This window comes from Lemur catta, chromosome 1, assembly GCF_020740605.2.
Source record: "Lemur catta isolate mLemCat1 chromosome 1, mLemCat1.pri, whole genome shotgun sequence".
Classification (NCBI taxonomy): domain Eukaryota; kingdom Metazoa; phylum Chordata; class Mammalia; order Primates; family Lemuridae; genus Lemur; species Lemur catta.
In genome coordinates, this window is record NC_059128.1 from 278,270,271 (window position 1) to 278,289,525 (window position 19,255).

Genomic DNA, 19,255 nt, shown 5'->3' on the forward strand with positions numbered 1-19,255 from the left:
GACATTTGGGTCATCCTGGGTGCTCCTGTTGGGTGAGACAGAGGAAACCTCCCATTCTTCCCCTGTCTTCCTGGAGAGCCTGTTGCAAGTGATGGTGAATATTTGGCCCCTTAAGAGCCCCAGAAGGTCAAGTTCAGTTGCAATTACTTTTTAGGCCCTTAGAAGCAACAAGACATAAGTCTACCTGGAGCCCTATATTACTCTCTGCCCATCGTGGCCACTATATATTAAATCTCCTTGCACCCAGCTCTGGCCCTGCACTTGGCCCTGGAAGTTCCCCCAGCCCCACCCTGAAGAGGGTCCTCATTCACCTTCCAAATGCCAGGACGATCTGGGCTCTAGGTTCTTTCGTAGAATGACAGCCAGGTTCTTAGGTGTTTTAGCAGCCAAGTGATTTTTGGCAAAACTGTAAGACAGAAAACCTTTTAGCCCCTTATTTATTCTTCCGGAGCAAATTGGTGTGGGCTGGCACTTTGGGGGCCCTCTCCTTCCATGAACATGACCATGCTGAGTTGGCTCTTTAGGGTGGAGACGGGCCCCTGATGTGCACATGGACAAGGCCAGAGGCCGGGCTCCAGACCAGCGAGGGCTCCCAGCCCTGCCTCCCGGGTGCTAACAGAGAGCAGCCAGGCCCTGGGCACGTTGGATGAGGGGGGACTTGATAAGGGTATTTCTGCCCCTTCCTTTTTGCCTCGACGGCCTTCCGTGTGGCCCCTGCTTTCCCCAGGAAATGTGTTTGGGGCTTTATGGGATTGGAGAGAGCTGCACGGGCCTCCCTCTACCCTGCCAAGTGACACTAACCTGGCTCAGCATTTCCTGGGGCCACAGGCGGCTTCTATACCAAGGGTGAGCTGGCCTCTCACATCCCAGCCACATCCAGCCTCAGTGAAGTGACACGTTGGGGCACTAAGGATGAACGTGCCCAGGGGATGGTGCCAGGGGGGCCTCTCTGCCTCTGCCACTCGCCGGCCGTGACTTGTCCCACTCTCGCTTTCCAGGGAGATTGAATACAAGGAACTTCAGTTGTCCCTGGACCAGATGTCCACTTCCAAGTCCCAGGACTCCTGGAGGACCGCCTTGTCTACCTCACAAGAAACTAGGAAATTAGCTAAACCCAAAAATACGAAGATGAAGACAAAGCTGAGAACAAACCCTTACCCCCCCGCAGGTAAGAGCGCAGGCTGGTGCGGGCGGGCTGACTCGGTCCCGGGCTGGGGACACCTGGACATGCTAAGGAGTGACGAGCTCTGACTGCACGGCAGGATCGCCCTGTGCAGTCAAGCAGGGTCCCCGGGGTGTCCTGCCTACATGCTGGTGACACAGCCTGGGCAGCTGCTATCCGGGGGCCAAGTCTAGGAAAGAGAAGGCTAAACTAGGAAGGCACGTCGGCCTCTTAGACCAACCGAAGTGTTTTGTCCTTTTTAAAAATGAAAACCTTTCCCCTCCCCTTTTTTTAAAGCAGTTTGTGAGCTCTTGGAAATGGCAAGTGTCCATGTGCGTCTGGTGTGCTGTCGGCTTGGGGTGGGATCTCTTCCCACCCAGGCGATGGGTGACTGGGTGCTGCTTGCCGTGCACCTGTCCCCAAAGGACCTCGCAGCGGTGGTTGGGGCAGCGGTAGGGCCAGCCCTGGGATGGGGTGGGCCCCATGGGAGTGGATCTCATGGGGCCAGAAGGCAGCTTCCCGCCGGCCCCTCAGAAGCTCTTCGTGCACCTTCTTTGCCCCGCAGCAATACAGCTCGTTCCAAATGGACAAACTGGAATGCGGCCAGCTCGGAAACTGGAGAGCCAGTCCCCCTGCAAACGCCCCGGCTCCCCCGGAACAGCAGCTCCATTCAGAGGGCAGCGAGCTGCTGTACGCGCCGTCCTACAGCCTGCCCTTCTCCTACCACTACGGACACTTCCCCCTGGACTCTCACGTCTTCAGCAGCAAAAAGCCAATGTTGCCGGCCAAGTTCGGGCAGTCCCAAGGATCCCCTTGTGAGGTGGCACGCTTTTTCCTGAGCACACTGCCAGCCAGCGGCGAGTGCCAGTGGCATTACGCCAACCCCCTAGTGCCTAGCAGCCCGTCTCCAGCTAAAAACCTTCCGGAGCCACCGGCGAACACTGCTCGGCACAGCCTCGTGCCAAACTATGAAGGTGGGTCAGGTTTGCATGCAGGGACGCAGGGAGGACTGGGAACAGACAGGGCCGGCGGCAGCCGTGGCAATGGGTGGCAGATCTTCAGGCAAACTTTTCCTTCTTCTGCTTCTAAGTAGGACTTGCTGTGCTTTCCTGCTCTCCATGCAAGCGCTTCAGGAGAGTGAGAAAGGACACTCTGCATGCCTCAGGGACACTAGCGACAGTATGAAGGGCAAAGGAAAACCAAGTGTTCAGCCTTCATACAAATCCTGGCCTCGTTCACTCCCCGAAGGAGACAATGATTTTCAACACCAGCTCGCATGTGATGAGAATATCCTAGCTGCATTTATTTTACAAGATTACTTTCCATTCCACCCAAAAATGAATATGAGAGACAGTCTATTGGTTTTCTTCCCATGCCAGTTTTCAAAGTGAGGAAAACTGTTGTGGAAATTCATGGGCTGAGGGACAGAAATGCCCCTCACCAACCCGGGGCAGATTACATAAAACCTCTAGGCCTCAGTTTCTTCCTCTGTAAAATGGGATCATAAGCAGTGTGAGTGCCTACTCCAGGACATGGCACACAGGAGGGGCCTGCCCAGCACATGCTAGTTCAACAACAGACACAAATGGCCTTTTTGCCCTCTCTGCCTCATGGCAAGCAAGCAGATGTCTTCTGTGGAGGTGCCATGGAGCTGCCTAGGACACAGACTCCTGTTTGCCCATTAAGCCAACCCCAGGCAGGGGGTGGAAGGTGGGGATTGAGGATTAGCTGCAGGAATGTGACAGCAGGATGACATGCCCCCCAAAAGAATTGCACCAGCTCCTACTTAAAGAAGGGCTAAGAAGGAGAGCTCCCAGAGTGCTTTCTCTCTCTCTCTCTCTCTCTCTCTCTCTCTGTAGGCTCTGCACCTCCTCAGGCTTCTTCCTGCTTTGGATGCAAATCCCAGGACTCTCTTGCTCAGCTCTGTATTGTGACACAACCTCAGATATGTTTCTTCTCCAAATCTGAGAAGAGGGATATAGATCAAGAGAGAAATCTAACCTTCTTGGAGATCACTAGGACATGTTTTTCAAAAGCTGCCAACTTAGAAAAGACCATCCCAGCGGCCAGGGCCGTGCCACCTTGCCTTTTGGCCTGGGGCTGTCCCAGAGCCACCGATTCTTTGCTTTGAATCCCCAATACCCATCAGTGCTTTGGGTCCCTCACATAACCAGCTAGGGATTTTTCAAAACATCCAAGGAAAGAAAGACACAGGAAAGGGTTTTGATACAGCTGGAAACATTATCCACTTGAGATTAGAATTTGAATTATTGTTCTGTGTGTCTGGAACATGGCTTATATCACATAGTATTTGATTTTTATTGCTATTTTAAAAGTGAAAGAGGTTAATAACCACCTGTTTGTCACACACTTGACAAAAAAATAGGCCAAAGGTGCTGATTTGAGGCAATCTGTGATCAACTTCCTAATCTTTTTGGTATGAAAGAAAGTCGAAGAGTGTCATAAAGTTAAAAAAAAAAAAAACCCAAAACAAAAAATGCCCCCCAAATCCCAGGGAGCTACTTAATTTCAAGCATCTAATTGGGTAGGGGGGTTCTTATGATACAGGCCAGGGTGATGACAATCCCCTCCCCACTGAGGGATAAACAAAAATCGGGGGGGGGGGGACTGGGATCCTCTTAACACGAGGGCCCCTGGTGGTCTCTAGAGCCCTGCTGCCAATCAGGCAGCCGCTAGCCGTCCAGCATTGGAAGGTGGCCAGTGCCACGAGATGTGTGAAGTGTAAGCACTGCAGCTCAAAGGCAGTCCCCCCCCAAAAAAGGATAGAATGAAATCCCCCAGTAATTTTAAATATTGACTACACGCTGAAACAGTATTTTGGACACGTTGCATTAAGCACCTTGTTTACCGGGAGTTCCACCTGTTTCCCTTCTCTCCCACTGCGGCCACTAGCACATTTCAGACGGCGCCTCGCGACTGGACCGCGCGGGCCTGCGCTGCGCTGGGGGAGGGCGACGGCGTGGGCCGAGCGCGTGGGCGGCGCGGGTCGCGGGTGGCCGAGGGGTGGTGGCGCTCGGGCGGCGCCGCTGGCTCCCCGTGTGCGAGCGTCCGTCTAACCTGTCGCCTGTCCCCGCAGCGCCCGTAGCCGCCGCCGCGCGCAGGTTCGCCGAGGACACCGCGCCCCCGCCGCCGCCGAGCTTCCCGAGCTGCGGCCACTACCGCGAGGAGCCGGCGCCGGGCCCGGCCAAAGCCGCCCGCCAGGCCGCCCGGGACGGGGCGCGGCTGGCGCTGGCCCGCGCGCCGCCCGAGTGCTGCGCGCCGGCCCCCGAGCCCCCGGGCGCGCCCGCGCAGCTGCCCTTCGTGCTGCTCAACTACCACCGCGTGCTGGCCCGGCGCGGGCCGCTGGGGGGCGCCGCGCACGCCGCGTCCGGCCTGGCCTGCGGCCCCGGCGGCCCCGACGCGGCGCCCGGCGCGCTGCGGCCCCGGCCCCCCAGCCCCGCCGCCGCCTCGCCGCCCGGCGCGCCCCTGCCGCACTACCTGGGCGCCTCGGTCATCATCACCAACGGCAGGTGACCCGCCTCCGCGGGGCTGCCGCACGGAGAAGCCATAGCCAGGCCTTCCGGTTCCTGCTCGACGACGTCCGCAGACAGGAGGGCCGAGCTGCATATGCACCACATAAATTAATTTATACAGAGACGACTATTTTAATAGGACCCCGCGGCCGACTTTTAGATTTTTACCGTAGATGCCACAGACGCCGGGGCAGAGGATGGAGGCGCGGCCTGGCGCTGGGGAGCAGGGACCACCGGCCTGCGTTCCGCCAAGAGCTGGGTTTTCTGAAAACCGGCGCTGAGCGTCCCCAGCGTCCCGCGTGTGACCTCAGACTACCCCGTCGTTGGGGGGGACTTGGTTTCCTCACCTTGAAATCAGGCTGAACGCATCTTGCCTTGTCCCCGTTCTTGATAATAGTCCCACCGGGCGGTTTAAGGAGCTTCAACTCCGCAGATATCCTCTCCTCTGCGGAGGGAACCCCACCCGGATACAGCCCTGGGGGGGGGGGGACGGCAGGCCCCGGAGGAAGCCTGCATCCCCAGCCCTTGTAGATTCTTGGGCACAGGCAGAATGTGATGATTGTTAAGCCCCATGAATAGACAACACCGCCACTGTCTTTAAAAGTCATTCATGAGTCTCAATTTTTTTTTTAAATTTAACCCTCTCTTCAATTCAAAAATCAACAAGCCAAGAGTAAGGAAGGGGGCGAACATGCAATTTCATCATGTGTGTCCGTGAACATGGGTGTGCTTCACAAGTACGTTAACAAGCTCTTACTTCCCCCTCACCCCTATGAACTCTCGATAACACCAAGAATAGCACCTTCAGAGTATATTGAATAGGCATTAAATGCAAAAAAGTATATATAGCCAGAGATTTTATGAGAAAGACCCTGTCAAGCTTAATTACATGGCAAAATCCCTCTGGCCCACACAGATCTGTAATTCACGAGGCTTGTGTTTGCTGCAAGTAGTGCTAATGAAGTTAGTTGAATTGCATGTGCAATATGGCAAACTGTCAATGGACTGCACCTTGTGTAAGAAAAACGTGCTAAGGGGATGTAATGAAAATGATGTATACATTTAAGCATTTTCTACATAGCAAGGAAACTTCATATGAACATGTCATGTAACAGGTAAACAAAATCCTTTCATAAAGCACAGCGGTGTTTTAAAAATAAACTTCCATTCATTTTTGTTTTATGTTTTTTGCTTAAAGATCTCACCATTTAAAAATCTTATCGCTCTGAACTGGATGGGTGCGCATTGAACCATCTTTCAACTTGATCCACACTAAAAACACTATATTATTTTGCTGCTTTTCAAAAATGGTGTATTTTAGGAAACCTTTTCCAACCTTTCTGAGTGGAAAGAGGTTTTTCACAAATGTTTTCAACTCATCATTCTAGAATCAAAGTGCACCTACACCAACTGTTCTCAAAATGTGAACTGGTCTTTTGCCGACCCTGACTCATTCCCTTTGGAGTGTTGGTTGGCCTTATGGTACAATTTAAAACTTGCAAATTTAGGAACATGTGTCATGCAGCAAAGGGACTGGATCGTAAGAAGGGATGCACACACCTCTATACTGCACTTAGCTATACCTCATCCGCAGCTCTTTTTGTGTGTGTACACACAAAATAAGCCTAGGGTAGTATTTTTTATGTTCATGAGTCTCATAATTAAACTATGATTCTTGAAAGGTGTAGGTGTGATTAGTAGGAGATATCACCAACATTTTTCAATAAAGTACCACAAAATGCTTTTGTGTCTACCTTGTTATTAACTTTGGGGGCTGTACTTAGTAAATACAAATCATGAAGGCAATCAGAGCAGTTTAATAAAAAAATCACTGTTGAGGAAAAAAAAAGACCCCATTATCGATTTACAAATGATAATGTACATAGGCTTCACAAAGAGTATATATGTACTTGAAAAATGTGTACTAGAGAAAACTTCCTTGTCTAAACAAGCATCACAGTTTTCATAGCCTAGAACATGAAGGAGGATTCTTATATAAGCCTGCTTCAATGCAGGGTTAACAGAGCAGTTACTATGGCAACCTAATATTGTTACCTCCATCTTTAAGAGTCTGCACGTTTAAGCTGGGGATATCGTTTCTTGACTTCTGTGAGGCTCTGGCAGGGGAAAAGGAAGAATTTTAATAAATATGCCTCTCTTTCAGAAAAAAGAAGGAAAAAAAATTGTAGTGAGCCGTAACATGTACCATGTTGACAAAAATGCCAGATCAAATGGATTTGAGAAATAAGCCCAATTCAAGACTGGCCCTTCATGAGGCCTCCCAGGGAAAGGAATTCCTTTATGTTCTTGGAAGCCCTTTTCTAGAAAAGCCATTCCATTCATACCTTTGTAGAGACGTGCACTGGGTGTGAAGGGCAGTGCTGAGGAAATGTGTAAGAGCCTGCATATTCTGCCCCCTCTCCCTCCACCCCTTTTATCCTTTTAAAAGTCCTACCACCCCTGCCTTCCTCCTCTTCACCCCAGAGAGGCTTAGTACGATCAATGGATCCTGTATAAAGTCTACCGTAAGTTTTAACTTATTGGAACTGTAAGACAAGTAAGGTAGGCTGGGGGTGGGGTGGGGGTGGGGGCTGCTACAGATAAAATGGAATAAAGACATTTTTCCAATAAATGCCATAAAATTACAGTAGCTTGAAATTTTAGTGAATTTGGGTTATCTAAAACGTATTATTCAAGCAGTTCCTAAACTGAAGTATGATATATAAGGTTAAAATCTTGGGGGCGGGGGGAACTGTTAAGACAAAAACTCAAGCAGATTTCACAAAAGAATAAGAAATATCCTAAAAGAACAGAATCTAGACGTTGTTACATTAAATTTCTTTCTCACCTCAGTAAAGATGTTTTTTACTTTTGGGTTTTGTGAACTTTCATTCTTTGGAGTAATGAGATTTCTCTTTTGTATGATGCATAATATGTTTGTCAAAAATACATCAAAAACCAAAAACACTCGGCTTCTTAATACTTACAAATACATCCATATTCCATACTATGTAAAACACTTTATTTATTTTGTAAAAACATGTTTAAATATGAATAAAAATACTCTAATCGAAAGTAGTCGCCTATTTTTAAAAATGAAATTTGTGGTTAGAAAATAAGAATGAACCCAAACCATACAGAAAATCTTAAAGTTTATTTTGGTAGACTTGCTTTTATAGGCATTGGTTTAAAGTGATTCTTTTCAGAGACACTCTTTGAAAAGCTAAAAATGCAAAGGGTTACACTTTATTTCAGATATGCATAGTAATTACCCAGGAATAAGGATTCTCCGTTTTCTGCCTGTTGGGAGCAAACAGATCCAGGGCTGTAAGCCTAGGACACCCCCCTTTTGCACTCTGAACTGTCAGGTGAGGCCGGCTTTTCTCCTTGTTCCCAGACTCCAAGGTGAGGGCAGCCTTGCTGTATATGTCAGGGATGGAGGGACCTCCAGAGGCTGTGGCCTTAGGCCAGGGGTCCCCCACCCGGGCCTGTGCACCCACCCCTACCCCGCACCTCAGCCGGGCCCCTGGCTCCCACATCAGATGACATCAGTGTGCTGCAGTGAAACCCACTGACAATTTTACTTCGGACACAAATCCTTCCTACTTCCACCACGCCCTGCCAGTGTTCCCAATGCTGAAGCCACGGTTTGGGGGTGGGGGTGGGACACAGGATGCCCAGTGATTGCTGTGTCCTATTTTAGGGGACACATCCCCAAGAGTCTCCCTCAAAAATCTGCTACCAACCCTGAAGGGAGGATGCTGCTTTACCTTCTACAAAACACTATAGATGCTCAACCTACAGCCTCTAACTAGGGGATAATCCAATATTCTAAAAGCACACACCCATCCTGAGTTTAGTGGCCACGTTTTAAAGACTATGCATAAAGAAATGCAAAGTTTCCATTAAGACTTTAAAGCTCCTTGCGATCACAGATTGCGGGGTGCACAAATGGCCCAAACCCTAGAGTGAGGCCTCGCAGGTAGCTGGGTTTCCCTAACACTAACAGCTAAAGGTAAAATGCCTTTATATTCAGCTGTTCTGTATAAAGCAGAATTTTAAGAGTCTTTGGTTCATGTGAGGCAAAATACGGTTTATGGAAAATGCAGCATCTGCTTCAAGGCTATTTTGTCTCCCCCAAGACAACTGGGTCTCCTGCAGGAGCAAGAACAGCCTGCTGGAAGTGCAGAGGCAAAGCAGGACGCCCGGAACATCTCCGTATCCTTTGACATGGCCACACTTCATTAGTTTTAATTTACAGAAAGGAAATTAAATAACATTTTTCCCAAAGCAGAATGTCCAAAATAGAACTTCAGCTTAAAACAAAACATAGCATGTTTTTCATTAAATAACCCCCCAAAGACATTCAAAAAGTAATGATGGCAGCTCTGAGAGATGACTTGCCTTATATTACGGAGTTGGAGAAATGAAACTTGCATCATTAGCCCGGAGATCTTTGTCCCTGATGATATTCTGCAGACGCCCTCTCAGGGGTGAGTCCATTTTGTATAATAATTTTAGGGTGGTGTGGACTTTTAGTTAAACTTGTCACTAATTCCAAAGAAGACCTGGGCATTTAAGAGAGAGTGACTTTATTTTTTTAGAAAAATATTTCTACCTGAAGCCTTATTTGCAAAAATTACTTTAAGTTCTTTTAAAGTTACGTTTCCAAAATATACATATTGAGTTGGTGTATTTAACTAAACATGTTATTTTTTTTTCTTCCTATGGGGCTGTCTGTGCCCAGCTAAAGGTAGACAGATTTTACACTGAAAACCACAAGTTGCTGGAATTAGCCTGACTGGGTAAGACCTGGATAAAGATGGTGCTAGTTTACAATGAAGGGATTTTGTTCAAAGCTGAAAGCTCCATCAAACTTTCTTTCCACTAATTTCAGTTGGGACTGGCAGGAAGAGAGAAAAGTGGACAAAAATTGTCCTTTTAAGGCTGTAAAGTAATGGGTATGATTTATAAGTTCAACAGAGATAGGAATTACATGGAAAAGGCATGGAGTACATCTGGAAATAGCAAACGTATATCAAAAGGCTTCCTTTCTTTTGTTCTTCCATGGAGACTGTTAGTGGATCAGATTTTGACTGTCGTCTTTTAATGCTATGTGTGAGCACACACATGACGCAGGCACGTGTGCACATACACACATCCTCTTTCTGAACTGATGGCATTCAGTATCAGTAATGCTTGCTTTCTTGGCAATTTAAGGAAAAAGTAAAAGAAAGATTATGACTTACAAATAAAATGCCATGTATTCTACATTCTGTGCACTGCAGTCTTGCAGGAATGCTCCGCATTTCAAAGCGAACCTGAAACTGGCTTAAAAGCTCCAAATCCTCCCTGGCATGTGGTGTGAGAGTGAGCCTTCATCTCCAGCTGTCAGAGCCAAGTCGTCCACCCCCACGTCTAGGCAATGCCTAATCGATGCTCTAAGGATCTTGAGTTTGATGCCATCTCTTCGCAATATGCAGTAAATTTAAACTTGGGAAAGGAGAGCTCATAAAATAATGTCAAAGCAATTAACTGATTTCCTCTACAGGTCACTGCACCCGTACCAGCTAGATGTATCCCTACAGGCATTTAGACACTGTTAGCGGACCACGCCACCACCAGGTGGAGAGTAGCTCTCAGAACTCTGCTTTCTCTTTTCTCCATTAACCAAAAAAAAGAAATAAATAAATAAAACAATGACTAAGTGCCAATGTATGTTCTTACAGGAAAATCCCTCCCTAGATGCTTATGAACAGTGATACCATCATACCTCTAACTCACCACTGGCCTGGGCCCAAGAGCATTTTTTGATTTGTTTTTTAATAGTCTAGGGGTAAAGGTCTCCACTACTGGGAAAATATTTGAATTACTCCACTGCTGTTTCCACGTACCCACCCCCCAACCCAGTAAACATAAATCCAAGAGGGGAGAGCGATTTCGCACCTATGGGAGGGGCTTCACCTAAGCTGAATCTTCCATTTATCCACCCTCTATCCCAGAGCCTCTTCAAACACCAAATAAAATTATAACAACAAAACAAACCTTAAAAAAAAAAAACCCAAAAAGTAATTAAAAAATTAAAGAGTTAACAAATGGACTGGTGGAAGAAAAACTTCACCTCCACCCTAAATTGGGTTTCCAGAGGGGCCAGGGCAGGCGGCCCGGACGGAGGCAGAACGCCCGGGAGGTGGTTCTGCACTTGCAAGCGCGGGGCCGGGCCGAGTCAGGGCGGCGGGCCCAGGCCCCAGGCCCCAGGCCCGGGCGCTACTGCCGCTTGGGGAGGATGAGGTTCCGCAGCATGTCGAAGGAGTTGCCGTCGGGGTGCACAGTTACGACCTCGCCGCCCTCCTGATGAACCTGCAGGAAGCCAGAGTCGTCCAGGCCGACTATAGACACCACTGGGCCCTCAGCACTTCCCAGCCGGACCTGCTGCCCGCTGCAAAGGAAGCACAGCGTGCGGTCACTGGGGCGCGCAACTGAGCGACTGCGACAGTTAGTTGAGTAACTGCCTGTCCTGTGAAGGCACTGGGGGCGCTGGGGAGAGGGCTGAGGCTAGCTACGGTTAAGGTGCAGCCCAGCCTGAGCTCTGACTTTCTCTGGCCCCACGTGAATTGTTTTAGTAACTACTAAAATAGCCAGGCGGTGCAGAGTGAACCGGGAGTCGGAGTTTTTTCCCCACGGCATCGCTCCTGATTCTGATCATCGGTGATGATTACGCATCTCACTTCCTCCCGCCCCGGCACTTTTAACAAACACTGTGCAACTCTCTAGGTATTTTTGGCTGACACTGGGGGAAAAGAGGCTGAGTTGATAAGAAAAGTTTTTTTCCTATAAAGTTGGGTACCATCATCTATAAGTGAAACTCATTCCAATCTACTTCTTTTGAATATTTTTCAAATGGACCCATTACGTCACATCCTTCTCGGCAGTTTTCAAAGCATAGAATTCCCCCCCAAATTTTTATTTTGAAGAATTTCAAACCTACTGAAAAGTTGAAAGAATAGTAGAATAAATGTCATATTCCCTTCACTTATCTTCACACTAAATGATGACATTTTTCATATTTGCTTTCTCTTTGCACACACACACATACACACACTTTATTTTTGCTGCATTATTTAAAAATAAGTTGCAAACATCATGACACTTGATGGTTAAATACTTTAGCATGTATCTCCTAAGAATAAGAATGATCAAATCACAATGATCAAATAAGAACAATAATATCATTATCACCCTCAAGAAGTCCAATCTTGACACAATAACACTAACATACAGTCCATTGTTCCATCAATATAGTTTGTGGCCATTTCTCCAGAATCTAATCATGGGTCACACATTACATTTAGTTGTCACGCCTCTCTAGTCTTCTTTAAGCCCAAACAACTCTCCCACCTTCTTTTTGTTTGTTCGCAGACATTGACCTTTTTGGAGGGTGCAGGCCTGCTGTTACACATCAGGGGTTCTCACACTTGAGCTGCATGAGAATTCCCTGCAGCGTTTGTTAAGACACAGAGGACTGGGCCCCAGTCCCAGATTTTTTGACTTAGTGGCCCCAGGGAGGGTGGTGGCTGCTGCCGGGGGATCTCACGCTGTGAACCATGGCTATCTAGAATGTTCCACAATTTAGATGTTGTCTGATTGTTTCCTCACAACTAAACTGATGCTAAACTCTCCTGTGATGTTGCGTCCTTCCCACTGCATCCCACCAGGAGGCACGAGATGCTGCCCCATTGCCGGCAAAGCTAACTTGGTCAAGGTGGCATCCACCAGGTTTCTCCATCAGGGAGGTAAATAATTACTCGGACCCCAGTGCTCAGTCCCTCATTTTAAGATACTGAACTACTGACTTAATAGAGGAATTTTAAAAGAATGAAGCTGAGCCAGCACTGACCTGTGTACCCAATATTTGTAATAAAGGGGAAGAACGCCACTGGGCCCTTGGTCCTGAAAGGTGTCGATCAGTTTCTCCAGCGTGGTCACGGCTCTAGCGATGAGACAGTCGGCCCTTAAGGGCTTCAGTTCTGCCTTGTGTTGCCTGTTGTACTCTGCGACGAGGTCATTGATGCATATGGTAGGGTTACTGTTAGTCACATTAAATCCACAGCCTGGACAAAAACAAACAATTGAAAAAATGAGCATCTCCCCATATTGGTGGCATCACACATTCCTCGCCACCAACTAGAAACAGTTACAGCTTTTACTGTCAGTCTCCTGCTTTCCTTGTCCTCCTTTCAGATTTATTGTCTCTGGCTACTTAGTGACTTACATCTTTGAGACCATCTTCCTTTTCGTCCTTCCTTTATTATTCTTGTTCAAGCTGGAACCATCTCAACTTTATTGCAAATAAGAAGTTGGAAAAAAGAAAGCCACATTTGATTTGATTTAATTAAACAGAAGTGATTAATGGACAGACTTCTTAGTGTTGCTTCTGAAATCACACCTCAAGTGGTCTAGCCAAGAATGTAGCTCTGTGCTCAGCCCAATATAGAATAAACTCTCTTATTTCTTTTCGTACTTGAGTAACAGGACACATGCTTAAAAACAGAGGATCGTATTGAGGACTTAAGAAGTAAACTCAGGATTCAGAGATTTCAAACCTTGGTCATGGCACGATCCTAGAACACATCTTTTAATAATTTATCCTTGGAAGTCTTTGGTGCTAAGGTTACTCAGTTGGCAAGGAGCCAACCCATGTTCAGTGGCTCTTTTACAGGCGCCTAAACCACTCACTCAGGAGAGTGAGTGACCAGAGGTGGTGGCTGAATAGGCTTATCTGTGTTGTTACTTAACACCACCCTCCCCTCGGGGGAGGTCAGCGCCTTCAGGGAAGCCCAACCTCAGCATTCAGCAGGGCCCTGAGGCAGCCTCAGAGAGGTCTTCAATAAGAAATGGGATATAGCAAGAACTGGGCAGTGAGACTACCATGTTTCCAGTGCCTCTAAGAAAAAAATTCCCCAAATATTTGCCTTAGACAGAATTTATTCTTTGATAAATGTTTTATCATTTTCAGTGTAAAGGGAAGGATTGACTGACCTCAGATTATTATAAAAAAAATACTGCCTATTAAAATACAAAGCAATGTAAATTATATCTGGAAAAAACAAGTAATTACAACAACAGGACAGAATTTGCAGTTGTTCATTTGTTCCTTCATTCAACAACATAACACAATACCTGAAGCGCCTACTGAATGTAAAGCATTAGATTCCTGTATGGTGCTGAAAAGAACTGCATTCAGAAAACTCAAATTTCTAGGGAGAACAGCAGCACTGACTATCATGAACTTAGGCTGTGCCCTTCCAAGGACCAGAGAGCACCCCTGCTGGCAACTCGGAATCTTTCCCAAGTCAAAGATCCCTACCCCCATGGCTTTAAGAATTTAACAAAAGCAATGGATTCTCCCCACAGGAAAATGTTCAGCTCCTGGCAGCCATCCATGGGCCCCTTGCTATCTGTGGACTCTACTTGGGAACCTCTGCACCTACCCCAATTTCTCATTTAAAGATAGTAAACAGAGCTTTAAAGGTATGAAGCAGCTTGCCCAGAATAATACTGCCAGTTGTTAGCAGAGCTGGAAACATAAGCCTTGTATCCTCTGGCCAGCACCTCCAGCACGTGGTCACGTGTTTGCTGCCTGTTGCCGATTTCTCAACTCCAGTGAGGTTCTACTGGGCATAAGGGGAAGCTGATGATGGACACCAGGGGCCTATGAGCTTCTGAAATCGCCTCTGAGTCCATCTCCTCGCCTGGTTTGGTTGTGCTGAGATGAAATGGAGATTTTCTATCCCACCTTGACCAGCCTGGAACTTCTTCTTTCATGACCTGGGAAGGCTGAGTTAAGAATGCAGGACAACCAGGAGAACTATCTTAGAAATTAACTTTCTTGGTCAGATGCAGTGGCTCACACCTGTAATCCCAACACTCTGGGAGGCCGAGGCAGGAGATTGCTTGAGGCCAGGAGTTTGAGACCAGCCTGGGAAAGATAGTGAGATCCTGTCTCTACAAGAAATAGAAAAATTAGCTGGGCATGGTGGTGCACACCTGTAGTCCCAGCTACTTGAGAGGCTGAGGCAGGAGGATCGCTTGAGCCCAGGACTTTGAGGTTGCTGTGAGCTATGATGACCACTGCACTCTAGCCTCGGTGGCAGAGTGAGACCCTGTCTCAAAAAAAAAAAAAAAATTATCTTTCTTTTCTTATGGTAGAATGGTACGTGAAATGTTTATTTTCTCCATTTCAAATGCTATGAGAAGTAGGAGTGTGAAAAGGTATAAGAAAATGCCTATTTGATTTGATGCCCATTTGGGCGTTTTCCGTGGTCACAGATAGGAAATGCTAGACCGCTTGAAGCACCGCGCACTGATCTGGTCCTCTGCACACACAGCGTGCTCCATAACTACAAGACTCAAAGAAAAAGTAATCTCATGTGATAATCCTCTTCTTCCAGTGTAGGCATACATAAACCATTTTTATTTTTATTGTTTCATTAATCTAAAAATGCTGGCGGAAAAGTTTTAAAAACTTACCAATAAGTATATAAAACGTTTCTCCCATAAGTGTTGAGTTAACCAGAACTCCACCGATCTTCATGAGGTCACTGTAATAAATGTCGTTGGGCCACTTCACCCGCAGGTTGATATCCTAAAGGAGAATCTGCACGTTAGCTAAGCCAGCACCGCACACAAGGGCTTGGCTGAGGTCCCTGCTCGGAAAGGAAGATGAGCAGAAGCTAAGGGAATATGGGGCCTCGGCCTCTCTTTTTCTGATGGCAAATCACGTCCCTGGGACCATCCAATGGCGAAGTGCCTCTCAGGGCTCGAAGGTGAGTGACCTAGAGGACATATTCAGCATCAGCCCCAGCATTGCCCCCCACCCCACCCCACCCCATCACTGTCTCTCACCATCCAGAGCACTTTCTGAGGATGCCCATCTTGGGAATTAAGTTCATTATCTCAGTATCAACAACCACCACCACCACGGGGTGCCTAGTGTGTGCTGGGGCAGGGGCTAGGGAGAGAGCAACACTCCCAGGGTTCCTTCCCCTTACGGAGCTCACGCTTGAGAGACACAGACGCCCCTGAATTAAGCAATGTCATAAAAGGCAGGTAGAAATGTCTCAGGTAGAATGCTACGAAGACGCAGAGGAAGAACTTGTTTTACTGAGTCATTAGGGAAAGCCTCAGAGAACTGCTGACAGTCAACCTGGGGAACGGAAATGGACCTGTCACATGGCCCGCTGCCTCTCCATCCTGCAGGGTGTGGCCTGGGGTCTCTGCCTGTGATCCAGTCACAGCAGAATGGACCAAGAGTGGACTCTGCCTTGAGCTAGGCCACCCAGACCTCCGCCTGTGACTCTGAAGTTGGGACACAAACTAGGTTAGACAGAGTGGTTGCCAGAACTTCGAGGTCTCTCAGACCTGGGGCTGGCAGCCAGGCTGTGCCACGTGTGGGTGAAGGAAGCTTCTCTGGGACGAAAGGCTAGAAGAGAGACACTAAACAAACAAACAGAAAAAACCAAGAGGCCAGAGAGTAGCTGATGGCCTCCAAGTCCCACAGGGCTGGTCTTCCCACACTGTGGGCCAGCACAGCACCGGGCCCTTTCTCAGCACTAGTCTAGTCTGCACGTTACTGACACCAAACCCACTTGACAGAAGAAGGACTGAAGCTTAGAGAGATTATGTGGCTTGCTTGAGGTCACACCACTCGGCAGTGGCAGAGCTGGGATTCACACCCCAGGCTTTCTGACACCAAGCCTAGGGGACTAGTCCTGTGCTACGTAGCCTGCTGCTTCCACGAAACGCCCTTCTCTCCTGGCAACAGGCCTTCCCAGTCCCGTGGCCAGTTAGAGTGTAGCTCTGCTCTTTGGAAGCTCCCCTGCCCCAGCACAGCAGTTGAGGCTGAGAGGAAAAGTACAGGGACAGGAGCAACAGCAGAACAAAAGCATAAATGAACTATGGGGTGTCCATAATGACCCTTAGCTGATAAGGATCTCCATGTTTCTTTGTTGTCTAGACCAGGGGTTTTCTACTGGGGGGGGATTTGGAAATATCGGGATGTCATCGGGATGCTGCTACACATTCTCTAAGCCACAGGACAGCCCCTTACAACCAAGATGTCAGGGGCCCAAGTATCAACAGTGCCAAGGCTGAGAACTCTCAGCTAGAAAACCTATAGCTTGGAGACCCTGGCCTCTGTCACTCTCCCTGATTCCCTCTCCTCCTCTCTTGCCTTCCCTCGTGCCCCTGGACCCACCACGGTGGCAGGATGATGTAGACAGAGCTCCCAAAGCCAGGACAAGCTGCTCCACGGTGTGGGCACCAGCTCGGTTTTGAGCTGGGCTCTTGCTCGACTTCACATTTTCAGATCTAGTTAGTGAGCGAGGCAGCTTATGAAATTTTGGGTTCTCATGCAGGTAAACAAGAACATCTCTTCCAAGATGAGGGGGAAGGCCATGTACTTAGTTTTCATTTTCTCAATCATTTATTCCAAAAGCTGCTGCGACCTTCCCTTGCATAAAGCACTATGGTAAGCACTGTGGGGACCAAAGCAAAACGAATCCTGCTTCCACAGAGCTGGTAACTTCGCAGGAGATGGAACAAGAGCACAGGCCACTCTGCTTCAAAGCCACGCATGGTCAGCCCCATAAAGGAGGTCTAGACATTTCCAGTGCCGTACTGTGCTGGAGGAAAGAGCTGGAAGCAGCTGGAGTGCTCAGGGAATGGTATTGGAGCTGAGCCTCAAAGGAAGAACAGCATTTTGAGAAGCAGACAAGAGGGTGGGAGCAGGGGTGTGTGGGTGAAGGGAGGGTCCTCCAGGAGTCGGGGGGACTTCACGGACAGAAAGAACAGCAGGAGCGGGAACAGGCAGCCCGAGGCAGGCTCTGGAAGGAATAGTGAGTGTCTGAGTGATGCTGTGTTGGGTCTGGGGATGGTGGACGTGATTTGTGTGCTGACGGTGACATCTGGCTAGGGAGAGGCCCTAGTGAAGGTCATAAGAAAAGCGAATGCCACACAATTGGGGCCTATTTCAACCATCTAGTGGCTGCACGATGTAAGCTAACTGTGCTATGGGAAAAATAAATCCAATTCAAAATCACAGTCCCGTCGTACAGGTGAGACTGAGGCAGCCGACTAGGAAACGGGAGAACTTTGGTGGGAGCGTCTTAAGGAGAACAGGAACACAAGTCCCCCACCCCGAGCGCTGCCGAGGCCCTCAAGGGCTCCTAAGTTAGCTAGTGAGGCTGCAAGATCAAAATCAAAGCCGCGAAAAAACCTAAGCAGACTCATCTAACCTTCCAGGCTTAGTATTTTACTTCTTTTCCTAAGACTAATTAGCCTGGTGCTAGAGTTAAAAATAGTTTCTCTCGTGACAGAACTTTGCGTTCACGATTGCGTTCTCTGAGGCCAATTACAGCTCAGGTGCCACAGACTGGGCACCCGCAGGTTCGGAATAGTCTGATTAGCCCCAAACTCACCAGACAAAGCAAGGATGCTGGGCGCCTGGTCACAATGTCCATGGTGCTGACGTGACATGACACGGGAAACACAGACTCGAGAAGATCTACACACGGTGGGTATGCGCATGGCCACATCAGAGAGGGGTTTAAGGGACTGTTTTATCATTTAAAAAATGACGACAGGACCTCTGAGTCTTCTCTGAGAGTCATACTCTTAACACCCTGCATCAGGGATCAATATGATCGTTTCTTTTTAGCCCGACATTGGAGCTGTGGTTGGGAGGGAGGCAGGGGAGGCATCTCCTTTCACAGCCGTTGAACTTCTTCCAGGAGCATGTAGGAGGGACACATGGAAGAAATGGCTTCGGTCACTGCGCTAACTGTTCTCTCTCGTCTTTCTGACAATTGATGTCAAAGCATCCAAGAGTCATAGGGAAGCAGGCACATCTGTCCCAACACCTGGGGGAGGGTGGTCCTAAGCGAACCTGGACATTGAACTCTGCCAAGCACAGACTGCGGTCCATATAGGTAGGAAATGAGGTTTTTCTAGGTCCAAAAAATAACTCTTTTCAACAGGAAACGCAGACAAATAGCTCCTGTCCAGTCCAACAATCAAATCTCATCTAGTGCTTCAAACAACAAACAAACAAACAAGGAAAACCTCGCCCTTACTAGGATGTTGAGAAGTCTGGCCAATTGGACAGAAGGGGACGTAGCCTGTGGAATTCTGGACCATAAATGCATTCTGCAGGCCTGAGGCAGCAGCAGCACCTGGTGGCTTGTGAAACTCCAAGAGCACTTTGCTGCCAGCTTTGCAAAAGGCAGACTGAGGCTCTACATCCACCAATCATGCAAACATATGCCACAAACAAAACCAAGCCGATCCTGCGTGCCTAATAGGGATGGAGAACGAAATTAAGGTGTACGTACCTGATACCCGGGAATGGACCTTACTGCTTCCACGACAGCCAGGGACATCAGATGCTGGACAAACGGAATCCGCTGGCCCAGCTGCGATCTCAGTGGGATGGAGATGAGCAGAGTAGAAATGGCGCATCCCACGGGGCTCAGCCACGCGTTCCTTCCACGCCCTGGAACAC

General features: G+C 48.3%; 1 protein-coding gene across 4 annotated transcripts in view; it reads right to left on the reverse strand.

Moving 5' to 3' along the window:
* Window positions 1-7,830: 7,830 nt before the first annotated feature.
* HLCS (holocarboxylase synthetase) overlaps window positions 7,831-19,255 on the reverse strand; it is a 210,370-nt gene continuing 198,945 nt past the window's right edge. For 3 of the 4 annotated variants that reach the window (XM_045540652.1, XM_045540653.1, XM_045540651.1), the window contains exons 8-11: window positions 19,086-19,246; window positions 15,226-15,340; window positions 12,593-12,806; window positions 9,271-11,134 (exon numbers count right to left, since the gene is read on the reverse strand). In XM_045540652.1, coding sequence (XP_045396608.1) covers window positions 10,963-11,134; window positions 12,593-12,806; window positions 15,226-15,340; window positions 19,086-19,246 — 662 coding nt within the window. In that variant the 3' untranslated portion in view covers window positions 9,271-10,962. The other variant, XM_045540654.1, reaches the window with a different exon arrangement.